This window comes from Miscanthus floridulus, chromosome 2, assembly GCF_019320115.1.
Source record: "Miscanthus floridulus cultivar M001 chromosome 2, ASM1932011v1, whole genome shotgun sequence".
Classification (NCBI taxonomy): domain Eukaryota; kingdom Viridiplantae; phylum Streptophyta; class Magnoliopsida; order Poales; family Poaceae; genus Miscanthus; species Miscanthus floridulus.
This window is the reverse complement of record NC_089581.1, coordinates 120,239,875-120,252,733: the sequence shown is the minus strand read 5'-3', so window position 1 is coordinate 120,252,733 and position 12,859 is coordinate 120,239,875. Positions and strand designations below refer to the sequence as shown.

The 12,859-nt window shown below is 42.9% G+C and overlaps 1 protein-coding gene and 1 pseudogene across 3 annotated transcripts; one reads left to right on the top strand and one right to left on the bottom strand.

Moving 5' to 3' along the window:
• Positions 1-339: 339 nt before the first annotated feature.
• On the top strand, positions 340-1,718 carry LOC136539502 (F-box protein At5g07610-like; annotated as a pseudogene).
• A 1,463-nt stretch (positions 1,719-3,181) lies between these two features.
• On the bottom strand, positions 3,182-11,350 carry LOC136528696 (pyruvate, phosphate dikinase 2-like). 3 transcript variants are annotated; one of them, XM_066521674.1, is made up of 18 exons: positions 11,131-11,350; positions 10,640-11,035; positions 8,951-9,113; positions 8,581-8,816; positions 8,330-8,458; positions 7,690-7,869; positions 7,159-7,296; positions 6,864-7,028; positions 6,556-6,717; positions 6,332-6,421; positions 6,115-6,253; positions 5,576-5,753; positions 5,257-5,386; positions 4,670-4,813; positions 4,376-4,513; positions 4,166-4,243; positions 3,960-4,051; positions 3,182-3,492 (listed from the first exon to the last, which is right to left on the bottom strand). In XM_066521674.1, exons 1-18 carry the CDS (start codon positions 11,242-11,244, stop codon positions 3,447-3,449), a joined length of 2,718 nt encoding a protein of 905 aa, XP_066377771.1. In that variant the 5' UTR covers positions 11,245-11,350; the 3' UTR covers positions 3,182-3,446. The 3 variants fall into 3 exon arrangements, with proteins under 3 accessions (XP_066377771.1, XP_066377778.1, XP_066377786.1); XM_066521681.1 differs by having other exon boundaries at positions 4,670-4,798; XM_066521689.1 differs by lacking the exons at positions 10,640-11,035; positions 11,131-11,350 and adding an exon at positions 10,184-10,437.
• Between the last annotated feature and the right edge of the window lie 1,509 nt (positions 11,351-12,859).

Here is a 12,859-nt window from a genome sequence, read left to right as displayed (position 1 = left end):
GGCTCAGGCCCATTGTTATTTAGGCAAGCCTGTAAAAAAACACGAATCTTGATGAATATCTGAGCCATACAAATGTGGAAGAAAACAACACAAGAAATCTGCTGGCAGATATTTAGAAATTCCATTAAACTTTGTGAAATTTAAAGGGCTAAAATATCTGATTTTACAGTTTAATTAGAAAATGTAGACTATTTTTTTGTTAATTCAGAGAGATAAAATAACTAGACCGGCAGGACGTTTGGACCAGAATCTTTAACGAGCCCACGGCCCATGGAGGGCAATGGGCTGCAATTTCCCACACATACCACATCGCATCGCCCAGCCGCCAGCCGCGGAACCGCCAAACATCGCCATCTCTCGACTTCCAGATCCAGTCTTCCACCATCCTTGTGCGATGCGCCTCTCCGGCAGACTGGTAACACCTTGTGCCACCTTCATCTTTCTTCTTTACCTCCGTCCCTGCACTGATGTCTGATCTGAATTTTTCTTCATTCTGCATTTATACTTAACCCTGTTCCTCAGATTGACTAGCGCACAAATGGATGGTTGCAAGAAGAGCGCCACCAGCGCCGCCGCTGACCTCACCGACGACCTCATTGTCGAGATCCTGTCACGGCTGCCGGCCAAATCGATCTACCGCTTCAAGTGCGTTTCCCGGCACTGTACGGCCTAATCACCCACCCTGAGCACCGCAAGAAGATCCCCCAGACACTATCGGGCTTCTTCCACCCCAGCTACAGGTTCTGGCTCGACAACGAGGACCTAAAAATATTGCCAGGTTTCGTTGGCATAATGGAGAGCGAAGAACTGCCATTTTTAGACTCCTCATTACCCTTCTTGACCGGCTACAGGTTGATTGTTCCAAAGGTCTGCTGCAATGGCCTTCTCTTCTGCTTCTGCCGGAAGGTATCCCCCGTGATGAAGCCGATTTTGTTGTATGCAATCCTGCAACAGAGAAATGGGTTGTCCTGACAGACACAGACAGCGTTGCTCTGTATTACCTTTTTGGTTTTGACCCGGCCATCTCCCCCCACTTCCATGTGTTTGAAATTATAAACGGGGATGAGGATTATGGTTACATTGATGGTGTAAATATCTACTCGTCAGAGACAGGTACCTGGAGTTACAAGGGGAATGGCTGGGGCGATGAGCTTCAGCTAGTCAAATCAAGAGACGTTTTTCTCAACGGAATGATGCATTTGTTGACTTATGATTTCAAGATACGGACAGTGGACACAGAAGGGAAGAAATGGAGGACCATTCCTTTGCTGGAAACTATGTGTGCCTTATTCACGTGTAGTGGCCCTCTTGCATTTATTGGTCAATCTCATGGGCTACTGCATTATATAAATATGAGGTGCCCTGATACCTCTAAATTGTCTGTCTGGATTCTTGAGGACTATGACAGTGGTGAATGGATATTGAAGTACAGCATTAGCACTTCACATATTTTCAGAGAGAAGAATGTCAGGTTTGGAAAGGACTACGCTTTGATTGCGATCCATCCAGAATGCAATTTGGTTTACTTCGTTTGGCAGTGCGAGCATAAGCTGATGTCATACGACATGGAACACAGGAAAGTTTGTGTTATATGCGATATCAAAGAGCATCTGTATGACCCATTTGTTCCATACCTTCCATATGTTCCATTTCTCTCAGATTCACTAGCTGATCAAGGCTAGAGGCTACAAGCATACTTGCAGGGTGAAGACAAATAGTTATTTACCCCCCCCCCCCCCCCCCCCCCCCCACACACACACACCCACACACCCACACTTATTTCCCGTTTATGCTTTAATGTATTCTTGATTTTGTTTTCAAAGGAATGATGCCAGTCATCAACATCACCCTGTAGCTTATATTTACAGAGATTGTGTATCAAGTTAAATTTGCTTGTTGACATTTGTTAGCTGTGTGCATTGCAATATTGCTGGCAGGAATTTCTTTCTCCATTGCTCATTTTGTTCAATAAATAGAAGTGGGGTGATGTTTAATAACCCAAAACAGCTAGAGAGGCATGATCAGGCTGAGGAGACCATCCGGCGCCTTTTAACTTCATGTGTCTTTGCTAGTTCCATCTTTTCCTTTCAGAAGCTTTGGCTGCAAAGTTTGATCCCCTAGTCAGATTCGTCCTCTTCCTACTGCTGGTGGTGTAAGGTGATGAAAGCATTGCATTTTCAACAATGTTACTCCTGTCGATGAGGTGGTCAGGACGGTGATCGTTGAAGGAATTACATGGTGTGCTTCCGGGGCCAAGGATCTTAGGAACTTGGTCATGGCTTTAGTTTAGGTCCCCCTCCTGTTAGCTTTGTGTTGAAGTGTCGTCTTATCTCTGTCTGTGGCGTGTCAATTCTTTTTGCTTTCTTTGTGAGGTGTTCTGGTGTGTCCTTCGTTTCTTCTTTAATGGTATGACATGCACCCTCTTGTGTGTTCAAGAAGAAAAAAAGATATGCCTTCACTAAGAGTTGTAAAAATCACTTATGCGCATTGTCAGGGGTCATGATTTTAGATTACTTACACATCATGACAAATTTAAGGACCCACGGTGTATGTTCTCCTTTTATACCCTTTGATATTGCTGCTTAGTTACTGCCGTTGGCTATGGTCTCTTGCCTTCCAATGAGATTGCTTAGTGCCGTTGGTTCTGATCTGTTGCTTTCCAATGAGATTGTCTAAACTTCATTTCGCACTTGCCCCATTGTGCTGCAGTTCGACAAAATTGTCCACTGCCATCAGCAGAACCTGTTTCCTATCCTAGCCAAGCTGAATTTGTTTCCCTTACAAGGTGACCCCCAAGGCCAGGTCTATTAAGGATCGAAGGATGGCATTGTGCAACCGAAACATACATGTCTTAACTCGCTTTATTTTCGCTAACATGATAGGTCAAAGGACCTTTTTAAAAAATGGGGAAACAAAGTACTCATCCACACTTCCAAGTCCCAACAGTTCTTATTTGCTTAAACGAAGTTTGCTACTATCTTTTTTTTTTCTTGAAAATTATGTTTGCTACTATGAATGCATGTGTTCATGAAAACGTGCATACAGAACTGATGAATTCTAGAGCATCTGATATCTGCAGCGTAGACTAGACAACATTTTACTTTTAACGGTCGTGAATTTCTTGAAGTTTAAATTATACAGGCAAGTAAATGGCCTCAGTAGAAGTAATATACTCCAAAACTGTCAAACAACCTCTGTACAAACTTTCATTATACAACCATTGTACTGCACTGAACGCAAACAAGCTATTATACAACCTTTGAACGTTGGGTCCAGCGCTTCACATTTGCCGTACTCCAAAGGTTAATAATTTACATACGCATGCAAACTTTCATTTAGAAGTGATCGTACATCTCAAGCAAGCATTCAGCAGGTGCCCGTCTGTGCATTATTTATTTGCAAGATGCACTACCGATTGCTTGCTGAGAAGCTACAAACATCCGCGCTCATTCAAGGGCTGCCTGTGCTGCAGCTAACCTTGCAATTGGGACCCTGCATCCAAATATATATACACCAAGTTGTGGAGTGTGTTGACTCAAACCACAGTCCAATTAGCAGTGTAGGGAAAAAAAAAACTCAGACTTGCAAGTTGTTCTAAAGTATGTGTAAGTCACTGCATTACATCCTTCTCTGTATTTTTGTACGTCAAAGCGTAAAATAGACAAAGCTTACCAAACTTCTCAAGAAAACAGCCAACACATAAACATGAAAAGACTTGATTTTGCTAAAGAATAAGATTGTACTATGGAAAAAAAAGGTCCAGTTTTGAGGCTAAGAAACTTTAACACGTGCTACATCTGCACATTCTGATTAGTTAGTACCATACTGCACATATATACCAATCTGATACATGTGCACATGAGAATATCAATTCTAACTTTCTAAGTTCTAACAGGATCGATTTGATTAACTAGAACGTTCCTATGAATTATTCATGAAAAGATATAATAGTGCCTGACCTGAAAGGCGAACAAGAAACATAGTCCAGTCCAGCCTTAGCGAAAAATGCAACTGAAGACGGCTCTCCACCATGTTCCCCACAAATGCCCACCTGTTATTACTATTTTGTTACTCGAAGACACCAATTTAATAAACAAGAGACAGATTTAAGCTTCAATATATGTAAATTTAAAGAGGGAGTACAGATAATGCATGTTCCCATTACCTCCAAATCAGGTCTTGACCTTCGGCCCCTTGCAGTGGCAATCTTAACCAGTTCCCCAACTCCCTTCTGGTCAAACACCTGACGATCCAAACACAACTTTATCGAATCATAGAAACATACTTCATTTTAATGATACAGAGCGAACGGAAAATAGAACATCAGGACTCTGACAACCTTAGCTTGATCAGGGAGGCAGGGAATAAAGCTTACCTCGAATGGGTCGTGCTGGAGAATACCCTGGGATATGTAGGTTGGGAGAAACTTGCTAACGTCATCCCTGCTGTAACCAAATGTCAACTGTGTGAGGTCATTTGTCCCAAATGAGAAGAACTCTGCCAGCTCTGCTATCTGTCAACCATTGTAATCACATTCACAGAAAATATAAATCAGTATTCATGATAGCCAAATGACGAAAATCATATTTTCTTTATAACATAACTGTATGTTTATTCTTGCTCATATTGAGCATAGTACATCCTATGGACTACAAGGTTCATCATTTACCTCATCAGCTATAAGAGCCGCCCTAGGAACCTCAATCATGGACCCAATTTTGTATCTAATAGTTGTTTCTGAATTGGCAAAAACCTTGTGAGCAACCTGATGAATCACACTCATTTGCTGCTCAAGTTCCTGAAAAGCATCACTCTAGTAATAGTTACCTTGAGAAAAATAAAAGCATCTAAGTGATGCCAATCCATGTTATACTACAAACATTCTGAATCTAACCAGAAGCATGACATATAATGAAATATAAATCAAGCAAGAATCAGTTTGAACCAGAAATACTAATGCAAACAAGGAAAAATGGAGAATTTCAAAAATGAAAAAGGCCATCTCCTGTGCATATACAAAAAAAAAGACCTGCCTAGGAGGAACTAGGTGGCATTTTATTAAGAAGATAAAATTCATCTCGACGAGGACTTGGACTTAGGTGGTCTGGGCATATATCCACACCCTCGACCAACTGAGCTAGTGCAGGAGAAAACAAAATGTCCTAACTTTGAAGTAGCACTCCAAAGTCCAAAGTAATAATCCAAATCCCCAATACATGTCAAACACCACCAAATATTGAGAAGAAACTTTCATACCTGAGGTGTACCAACAAGAGGCACCATTATCTCTGGAAAAACTTGGAAACCTTGGTCATTCACAGCAATAGCAGCCTCAAAGATAGCACAGGCTTGCATTGCTGTTAGTTCTGGGTACGATATACCAAGCCTGAAAATATTTAGCACATTCTACATCAGAAATGCTGCTTTGGAACATAAAATAAAGACTAACAATCACTAGTACAAATCATGTGCTTTCTTGCCAATTCCAGTGAACTGGAATAGTGCTGCCCTTTCATATTGGGAAGGGCTGGTAAGCAAATGCATGGGGCAAGTGAGCACAACATGAAAAACTGACCTACACCCACGGAAACCAAGCATAGGATTCACTTCAGAAATTTTTTCTATCCTTGCAAGGATTTCCTCATGAGTAGAATTGGTGTGACAAGATAACATGTGAACAATATCCTCAATGTTGCCCTCTGGAAGAAACTCATGGAGTGGAGGATCCAAGAGCCGGATAGTTACTGGAAGACCTGAAGAACAAGCATGAATGCGATAGTCAATAGTCAGATAAGCAAGTTCACTTTTACGCTTCAAATTCATTTTAATTTGAGAAATAATTAGCATGAGTATTGAATATAGAGATCAATGTTCATCCCCTAAGAAAAGGACATCAATGTTCACCCCTTAAGAAAAGGGGATCAATGTTCATCCCATAAGAAAAGGAGATCAGTGTTCATTTATGATGTGACAATCATGAGGTTACAGATGCATTGAGCAGTCAACATTACTTGAACTGAAATAATAACACTGCAGCTGTAGTCTTATCAAAGCCATTAATGACATTTGAACAACTGTGAAGTCAAACAAAAATGCATGTCTGTGAGCACATACCAGCCATTGCACGAAAAATCCCTTCAAAGTCTACCCTCTGATATGGCAGGAGAAGGTCTAATGCTTTCTGCCTCTGTTCAGCACTATCCGCCATTATCATCTGCCTCATGGCCTTAATCCTCTCATCAGAAGAGAAGAACTGAAGCACAAAAAAATTGATGCATATCGTTAATCATATACATATTCATACAACTAAAACATAAAGCATTGTACCAACCATGTGTTCAGTTCTGCACAATCCAATCCCTTGAGCGCCATTTTTCCTTCCAGTCAGTGCATCCGCAGGAGTGTCTGCATTGACCATGACCTAGAACAACCATATTTGAAACAAGTATTATGATGGAAGATTTATTTATTTACTGTGCTTGATTTGAATGTGCTGAGAATCATTAAAGGCCAATCATGGTCAATAATAAACTTATATCAATGCAGATTTTTTACCTTTATCTGTTTAACTTCATCCACCCAAGACAAGAATATCTCTAAATCAGCACTAAGTGATGGTGGGGAGAGAGGTAGCTTGCCCAAAATGACATCTCCAGTTGATCCATTCAGTGACAACCAGTCACCTTCGCAAAGCACCTGGTCTCCAACCACTACCACCTGCATAAAAACAGTTAAAAATGTAAACAAACCTTATTTGAAACGCAACTGTTTGTCTTCCTCATTACACAACACAACTGCCAACATGGCAGTAACCAAGGTTCTACCCTAAAACTAGTGCAGACAATGATTTATATGTTAAGCACCTTCTCTGCATCATTGACATGGATACTTGAGCATCCTGCCACACAACATTTTCCCCAGCCACGTGCTACAACTGCTGCATGAGAAGTCACACCACCTCTAGCTGTGAGAATTCCAGCAGCCGCATGCATGCCGCCAACATCCTCCGGGCTGGTCTCAGTCCTCACCTTATAAAATTATGCAAGTCAAAAAGAATTGTTATAATATGAACATAAGAAAAGAAAAGTATGCCTAACAGCTTTGTAAATTGAAATATAAGGACTAGCAAGTGTATTAAAATATTAACAAGATTCTTACCAAAACGACAGATTTTCCTTGTGAATGCCATGTTTCAGCATCAACGGCTGTGAAGACAATCTGACCCACAGCAGCACCTGGTGATGCAGGTAAGCCTGTAGCAATGACTTTATCTTCATATGACAATGGGTCCTCAAACTAGTTTAATAAAAGGCCAAAGAAAGAGTGTAAGAAATAGGTATGTTAACATCATTTTTAAGTAGAACACTGGTTGAAATTAACTAGCAAAGTGCATTCTAGTGACACAGAAAAACAGATACCAAAGTACCAGTTACTACAGGTCACATGTGAAAAAGATTAAAAAGTGACTCTTATTTCTAGAAAACCAGGTCCTGCATTTATACTTAATTCTGTAGCCTGACAAGTTTAAAATGCAGTATTTGACATAGTTATATCCTAGTTTATATTCAGCTGCAATTTATTGGTTTAATTTAATAGAAATGCTTTTTGCTACCTTTTATTCTTTAAACATAAAATTGTCAACAAAGTATATAATGCGACAGACTTGTGATACTCATTACTTAAATATACCTGCGGATGAAGAAGCTGGTCCAGGTGTCGTGGTTCCACCATCTTAATTGCCGAACGATGGTCAATCAGGCCCTCATTGACCATATCTACAGCAATCTTTACTGCACCTTTGCCAGTACGTTTCCCTGTTCTGCACTGAAGCATCCAAAGTCTGTTTTCTTGAACAGTGAACTCAATGTCCTGCATTGCATGTGAACTAGGTGGTCAAGGCTAAAGCCCCAAACTGTCACTGTAGTTACACTACATGACAGTTGATTCGAGGGTCAGCACAAAACATTACTGTGGAACAATAATGTTTCATAATGCTTGTAGTTATGCCTATTGGCATTCGTGTTCAACAAGTCAGAGAGTCAATTCCAAATGTCTATACTATATGCATAGATTTCATTGTGTTTAAAAGCATGATGTCAGACACAGACCACCCCATCAGTTGGAAATGAAGGCAGTAACTTGGTCCAGCAACAAGTCAAATTTGCAAAACCGACTTCCAATTTATTTATTCCAGCACAAAGAAAGAAAAGTCCTTTTGGACATGAAATTTAGATTGTGCTTAATGTGTAGCATGTAGCACACACAGAAACCAAATATTAAGTTACTAACTTAGAGAGGGAATTCTCGATAATTGGACAGTATACTGCACCATCATCTCTTTGTAATGGCTTTCCAAGATTTTGCAGATCGCGACAAGTTCCGCATAAGGCTCTGGCATGCACTCCTTCATCGCATCAAGCTCTTGTGGAGTTCTAATTCCAGCAACCACATCCTCACCCTAAGAAAGAAACATGTTAGTTGTTCAAAAAAATCAGTATAGGTTGAATCCAGGGAAAAAGTATGACACTTAAACAAAGCTATGCCTTATGGAACATTAGATACTAAATGCCAAATAACTACCTGAGCATTGACAAGGAATTCTCCATAAAGTTTTTTCTCTCCAGTACTAGGGTTCCTAGTAAAGAGAACACCGGTGCCTGATCTGATACCCATGTTGCCAAATATCATGCACTGAACATTTACAGCAGTGCCCTTCAATCCAGTAATCCGATTAATGCTTCTGTACTTTTTTGCCCTAGCACTGTCCCATGAATCAAAAACAGCCAAGATAGCCAAATGCAACTGCTTCTTTGGATCTACAGATATGCACAAAAGATGAAAAGCAAGAACTCTATGAATCTATTTTCATGTTATGACATTGCCACACATAACAGAAAATGATTTAATATTTAATATTATGTTATAAATGTGGCTACATGCCTATACGTACCTGAGGGACAATTTTCACCTTTGGCCACCACATAGACATTCTTATATTGAGCTACAAGTTCTTCCAGATCCTTGACATCCAGCTCAGTGTCATTCCGCAAACCTTTGGCAACTTTCATGGCTTCTAGTTTTTCTTCAAATAGTGCATGAGGTATGCCCATAACCTGACAGAATCAACACACTGGTAAACTTTGAGGAAGGGCATGAGTCAATTATTTCAGCAACCATATGAATCAGACAGAAGATGTACCAAGCTGTAAAGATAATTTTGTCAACGGGAACCAAATTTCATGTCAAGATAAAATGCTATTTTCATACAAATAAGATTACATGGAACCCATGCAACATCAACAGTCACTTGGCCATGGCCACTGGATCATTTTTGTTATACAGCTTGTAATACCAAGAAACTTTTAGAGCATTGACATGGGGTCTTACATAGCATTTTGGACACTGGAAAGAAACAGTACTGCATTCCTTAAAATGAACATATTAAGAAAAAGAAAATAAAACACGCAGAATTCAGTTTGTTTACAAAAATTAAAAGATTTAAGTAATGGAAAATGACAAAAAAAAGGACATATGAAGGCATTTCCACAAACAAAAAAACTCCAATCAAAATGAAATTTGAATTGTCTGTGCTAAATGTTCCAACATGTTGAAATTTTGGGTCTGAATTTTTTTTTCCAGACGAGGTCGAGCCCCGTTTCCATTTATCGAAAAACGGAAATACATGAGTGTGTTCAGAAAAAAAGAGAGAAAAGAGCCTAGCGAAGGAAACAGTTTTTGTAGTAGGTCTGAACTCTGTCTCAGAGTCAGAAAGCTACTACCACTTAAGCCGAAGTTTTTGGGTCTGAATTAAAACTGAGATTTGCTTGAAGGCAATAATCCAGCTCAGATTGATAGTTTGAATGTTTGATAAAATAGACACGAAATTCTAAACCAACTTTCCCTTTGATTGCAGGAATGGAACCTCAATTAGAAAAATGAGATTGAACTTGGAGCCTGACCTCACGTTTAAGATCAACAAAAATCCTTTAGCACACACTCAAATCCCAAACGTGAAATCGAATAATCCATTTATTTAAGTTTGAACATGATGTTTGTAGACTTCATATGCCAAGTAGGCTCTAATTTGGAGTTTGATTCTAAACCAATATTCGAGCTTATAAGGAATAAATAATACTTGTGACCCAAAACCGACCCGGCGCAAAGAGAAAGGAGAGAGAATGACCTAGCAGCCCTAGAAGGCTCCCCAATTCAGGATTCGGCCCACGGCGCGGCGCCGCACCGCCGGCCGCGCCGCCCTGAAGATCCGCAGCCATGGACAAGCTGAGGACCGCTCTCCTCCGATCCAGCCGTGTGGCAGCCGGGGGGCTCGGTGCCAAGACCACGACGGCCGCAAGCCACGGCCCACGGCGATCGCCTAGCGGAAGAGGTGAAGCGGAAGTGGGAAGGGAAATGGCAGAGAGCCGCAGGGGCAAGAACATGGAAGCTAGAGTAGCACTATGGACCCAAGGCCCATAACGGGAACTAGACTATACTTGCAACTTCCAAGCCCAAATACATACATGAAGGACTTTATTATTATTATTTTTAGAAAAAGACGTGAAATACGAATTGTACTCGTATCGTATATATACGGATAATAAGCAGTAGTAGTGTGGTTTTGGTGTACAGTAGTAGTTACCACGTTGCCGAACATGTCGAGAAACCGGCGATAGGAGTCGTAGGCGAAGCGCCGGCCGCTGCGTTGGGCGAGGCCGGCGACGACTTGGTCGTTGAGGCCGAGGTTGAGCACGGTGTCCATCATGCCGGGCATGGAGACGGCGGCCCCGGAGCGCACGGACAGCAGCAGCGGCCGGCGCGGGTCGCCCAGGACTGAGTCCATGGCGCGCTCCAGGACCCGCAGCGCGGCGACGACCTCGTCCCACAGCCCCGGCGGCATGGCCCGGCCGCCGCCAAGGCCAAGCTCCTGCTGCTGCTGCTGGTACTGCCGGCACGCCTCCGTGGACACGGTGAACCCCGGCGGCACCGACAGCCCGATGCTCGCCATCTCCGCCAGGTTCGCACCCTTCCCGCCCAGCTGCATGCATGCATGCATGTGGCATATATAATGATTTATTTATGGATAGGCGACCAAGCTGTACTTTGTACGTAAACCGCTACGCACGCACGTACCAAGTCTTTCATCGCCTTGTTGCCGTCGCTCCTGCCCTTGCCGAAGTGGAAGACCCTCTGCGTCGTCTCCGGCGCGGCCCCGTCGTCCTGGTAGAGGCGAGACGCCGGCGCCATTGATCGATATGATCGGGCGGCTTACTACGTACCACCGTACGATGAATTCTTGACTGAAAATCACGTGCCAAGAGTTTTGAAGTTTGAACTCTGGTCGTTTTTTTTATTGGTGTGGCAGTGGCAGGCTATGCTTATATATATACGACCATGCGCCGGCCGGTGGCGGCCAGGGAGGCGCCTGATGGGCTTGCATGCACTACACGTATCGGATAAGCCAAAGAAAAAACTGCGCATGTATATCCTGATCGATCTGGTGCACCTCCGGCGGACTCCGGTCAGGTGAAGTGGCACGCACTGGGGGACAGACTACGTACGGTGTAACCAGATACTCACGGCGGCCGGCGGCCACGTCGGTCGGCGTGCATATATATCGCCGCCGGTCGGCGTGCATATATATCATCACCTGCCACTGGCTGCATGCATGGTTTATGTTTATTGCTACTCCTGAAACTGAAACGGTGAAACCATGTGCTGGACTGCTGGTTGCCGGACGCTCACTGCAGTCGTTTGTTGCCACCACACAGTCCACAGTCACAGACAGCAGCGGCAGATCAGATAGTCGAGGTGAGCACTGGCTGTGCTATCGGAGTGCGAGAACGAGGACCCTCGATGTTTCTATCGTGGCCACTTCTCGTGGGCCCTCCGCCCCCGACTGAAACATCACCTATGTCTACAGAAGAAGAACTACAGTCGCTTTGTCTTGTTTGTGCTATGTAATCTGAGAATTGTTTTCCCACGCTGTGTAAAGTACTTTAACGCTATATATATATAAATGATGTTGTTGTAAAAAAAAAGTGATCAATTGATGTTGAAGGCCCGGCCCGGGAATAAACTCGGACGACCACGACCACAAGACCGGATAGACATCACCGTAGTAACGGACATGTCGTCATGTTGATGGACCACGGGAACAGGGGTATCCCAGCTCACACGGACTGATCGACGGACCTGAGTCTTCTAATTTCATTGACGTTTTCGTTACTAAAAAATTCTTCGTGCTTTGCAATATGTGCTGGGGTCTAGGAACGGGTTTCTGCTTTGAGCATTTGAGTGTTTCATTTATGCTTGCATGAATTTGTTCTTTCCCTGTATGCTTTGTTTCATTCATGCTTATTACATGAATTTGTTTTTTATTTCATGTATGCTTTGAACATTTGAGTGTTTCAATTATGCTTCGATGAGTTATAATTAAACGGGGCTCCACTCTAATCGGTTTTACATGTGTCGCATGGACCGCTCCTATTTGCGACTTCATCGCCTTCCGTGCCGTGATCATATCTACTCCTCGCGGTTAGAGGTGTGCACTTTGGTGCTCTATTTTTTTATGCAGCTTCCTCCTGCTCCTGGTTTGCTCTGTTGTTCGACTCCACTTGCAGACCCAATAGCCGGGATCCCCCGTGTGGTTGGTTCCTTTGATTCAACTATGCACGATGGCGAATCTCTCTTCCGAAAAGATACATATTATGTCGTCCTCTTCAACTGCCGCGCAGAGGCACGTGGGCGACCTGGACCCATCGCCATGGGCGCACCCACCTTGGCTAACAACGGAGCCCCATCACGCCGGGTCCGCTCCCCAAGCTCCCCCACCTATCGGGGACCATGCAGAGGGCAAACG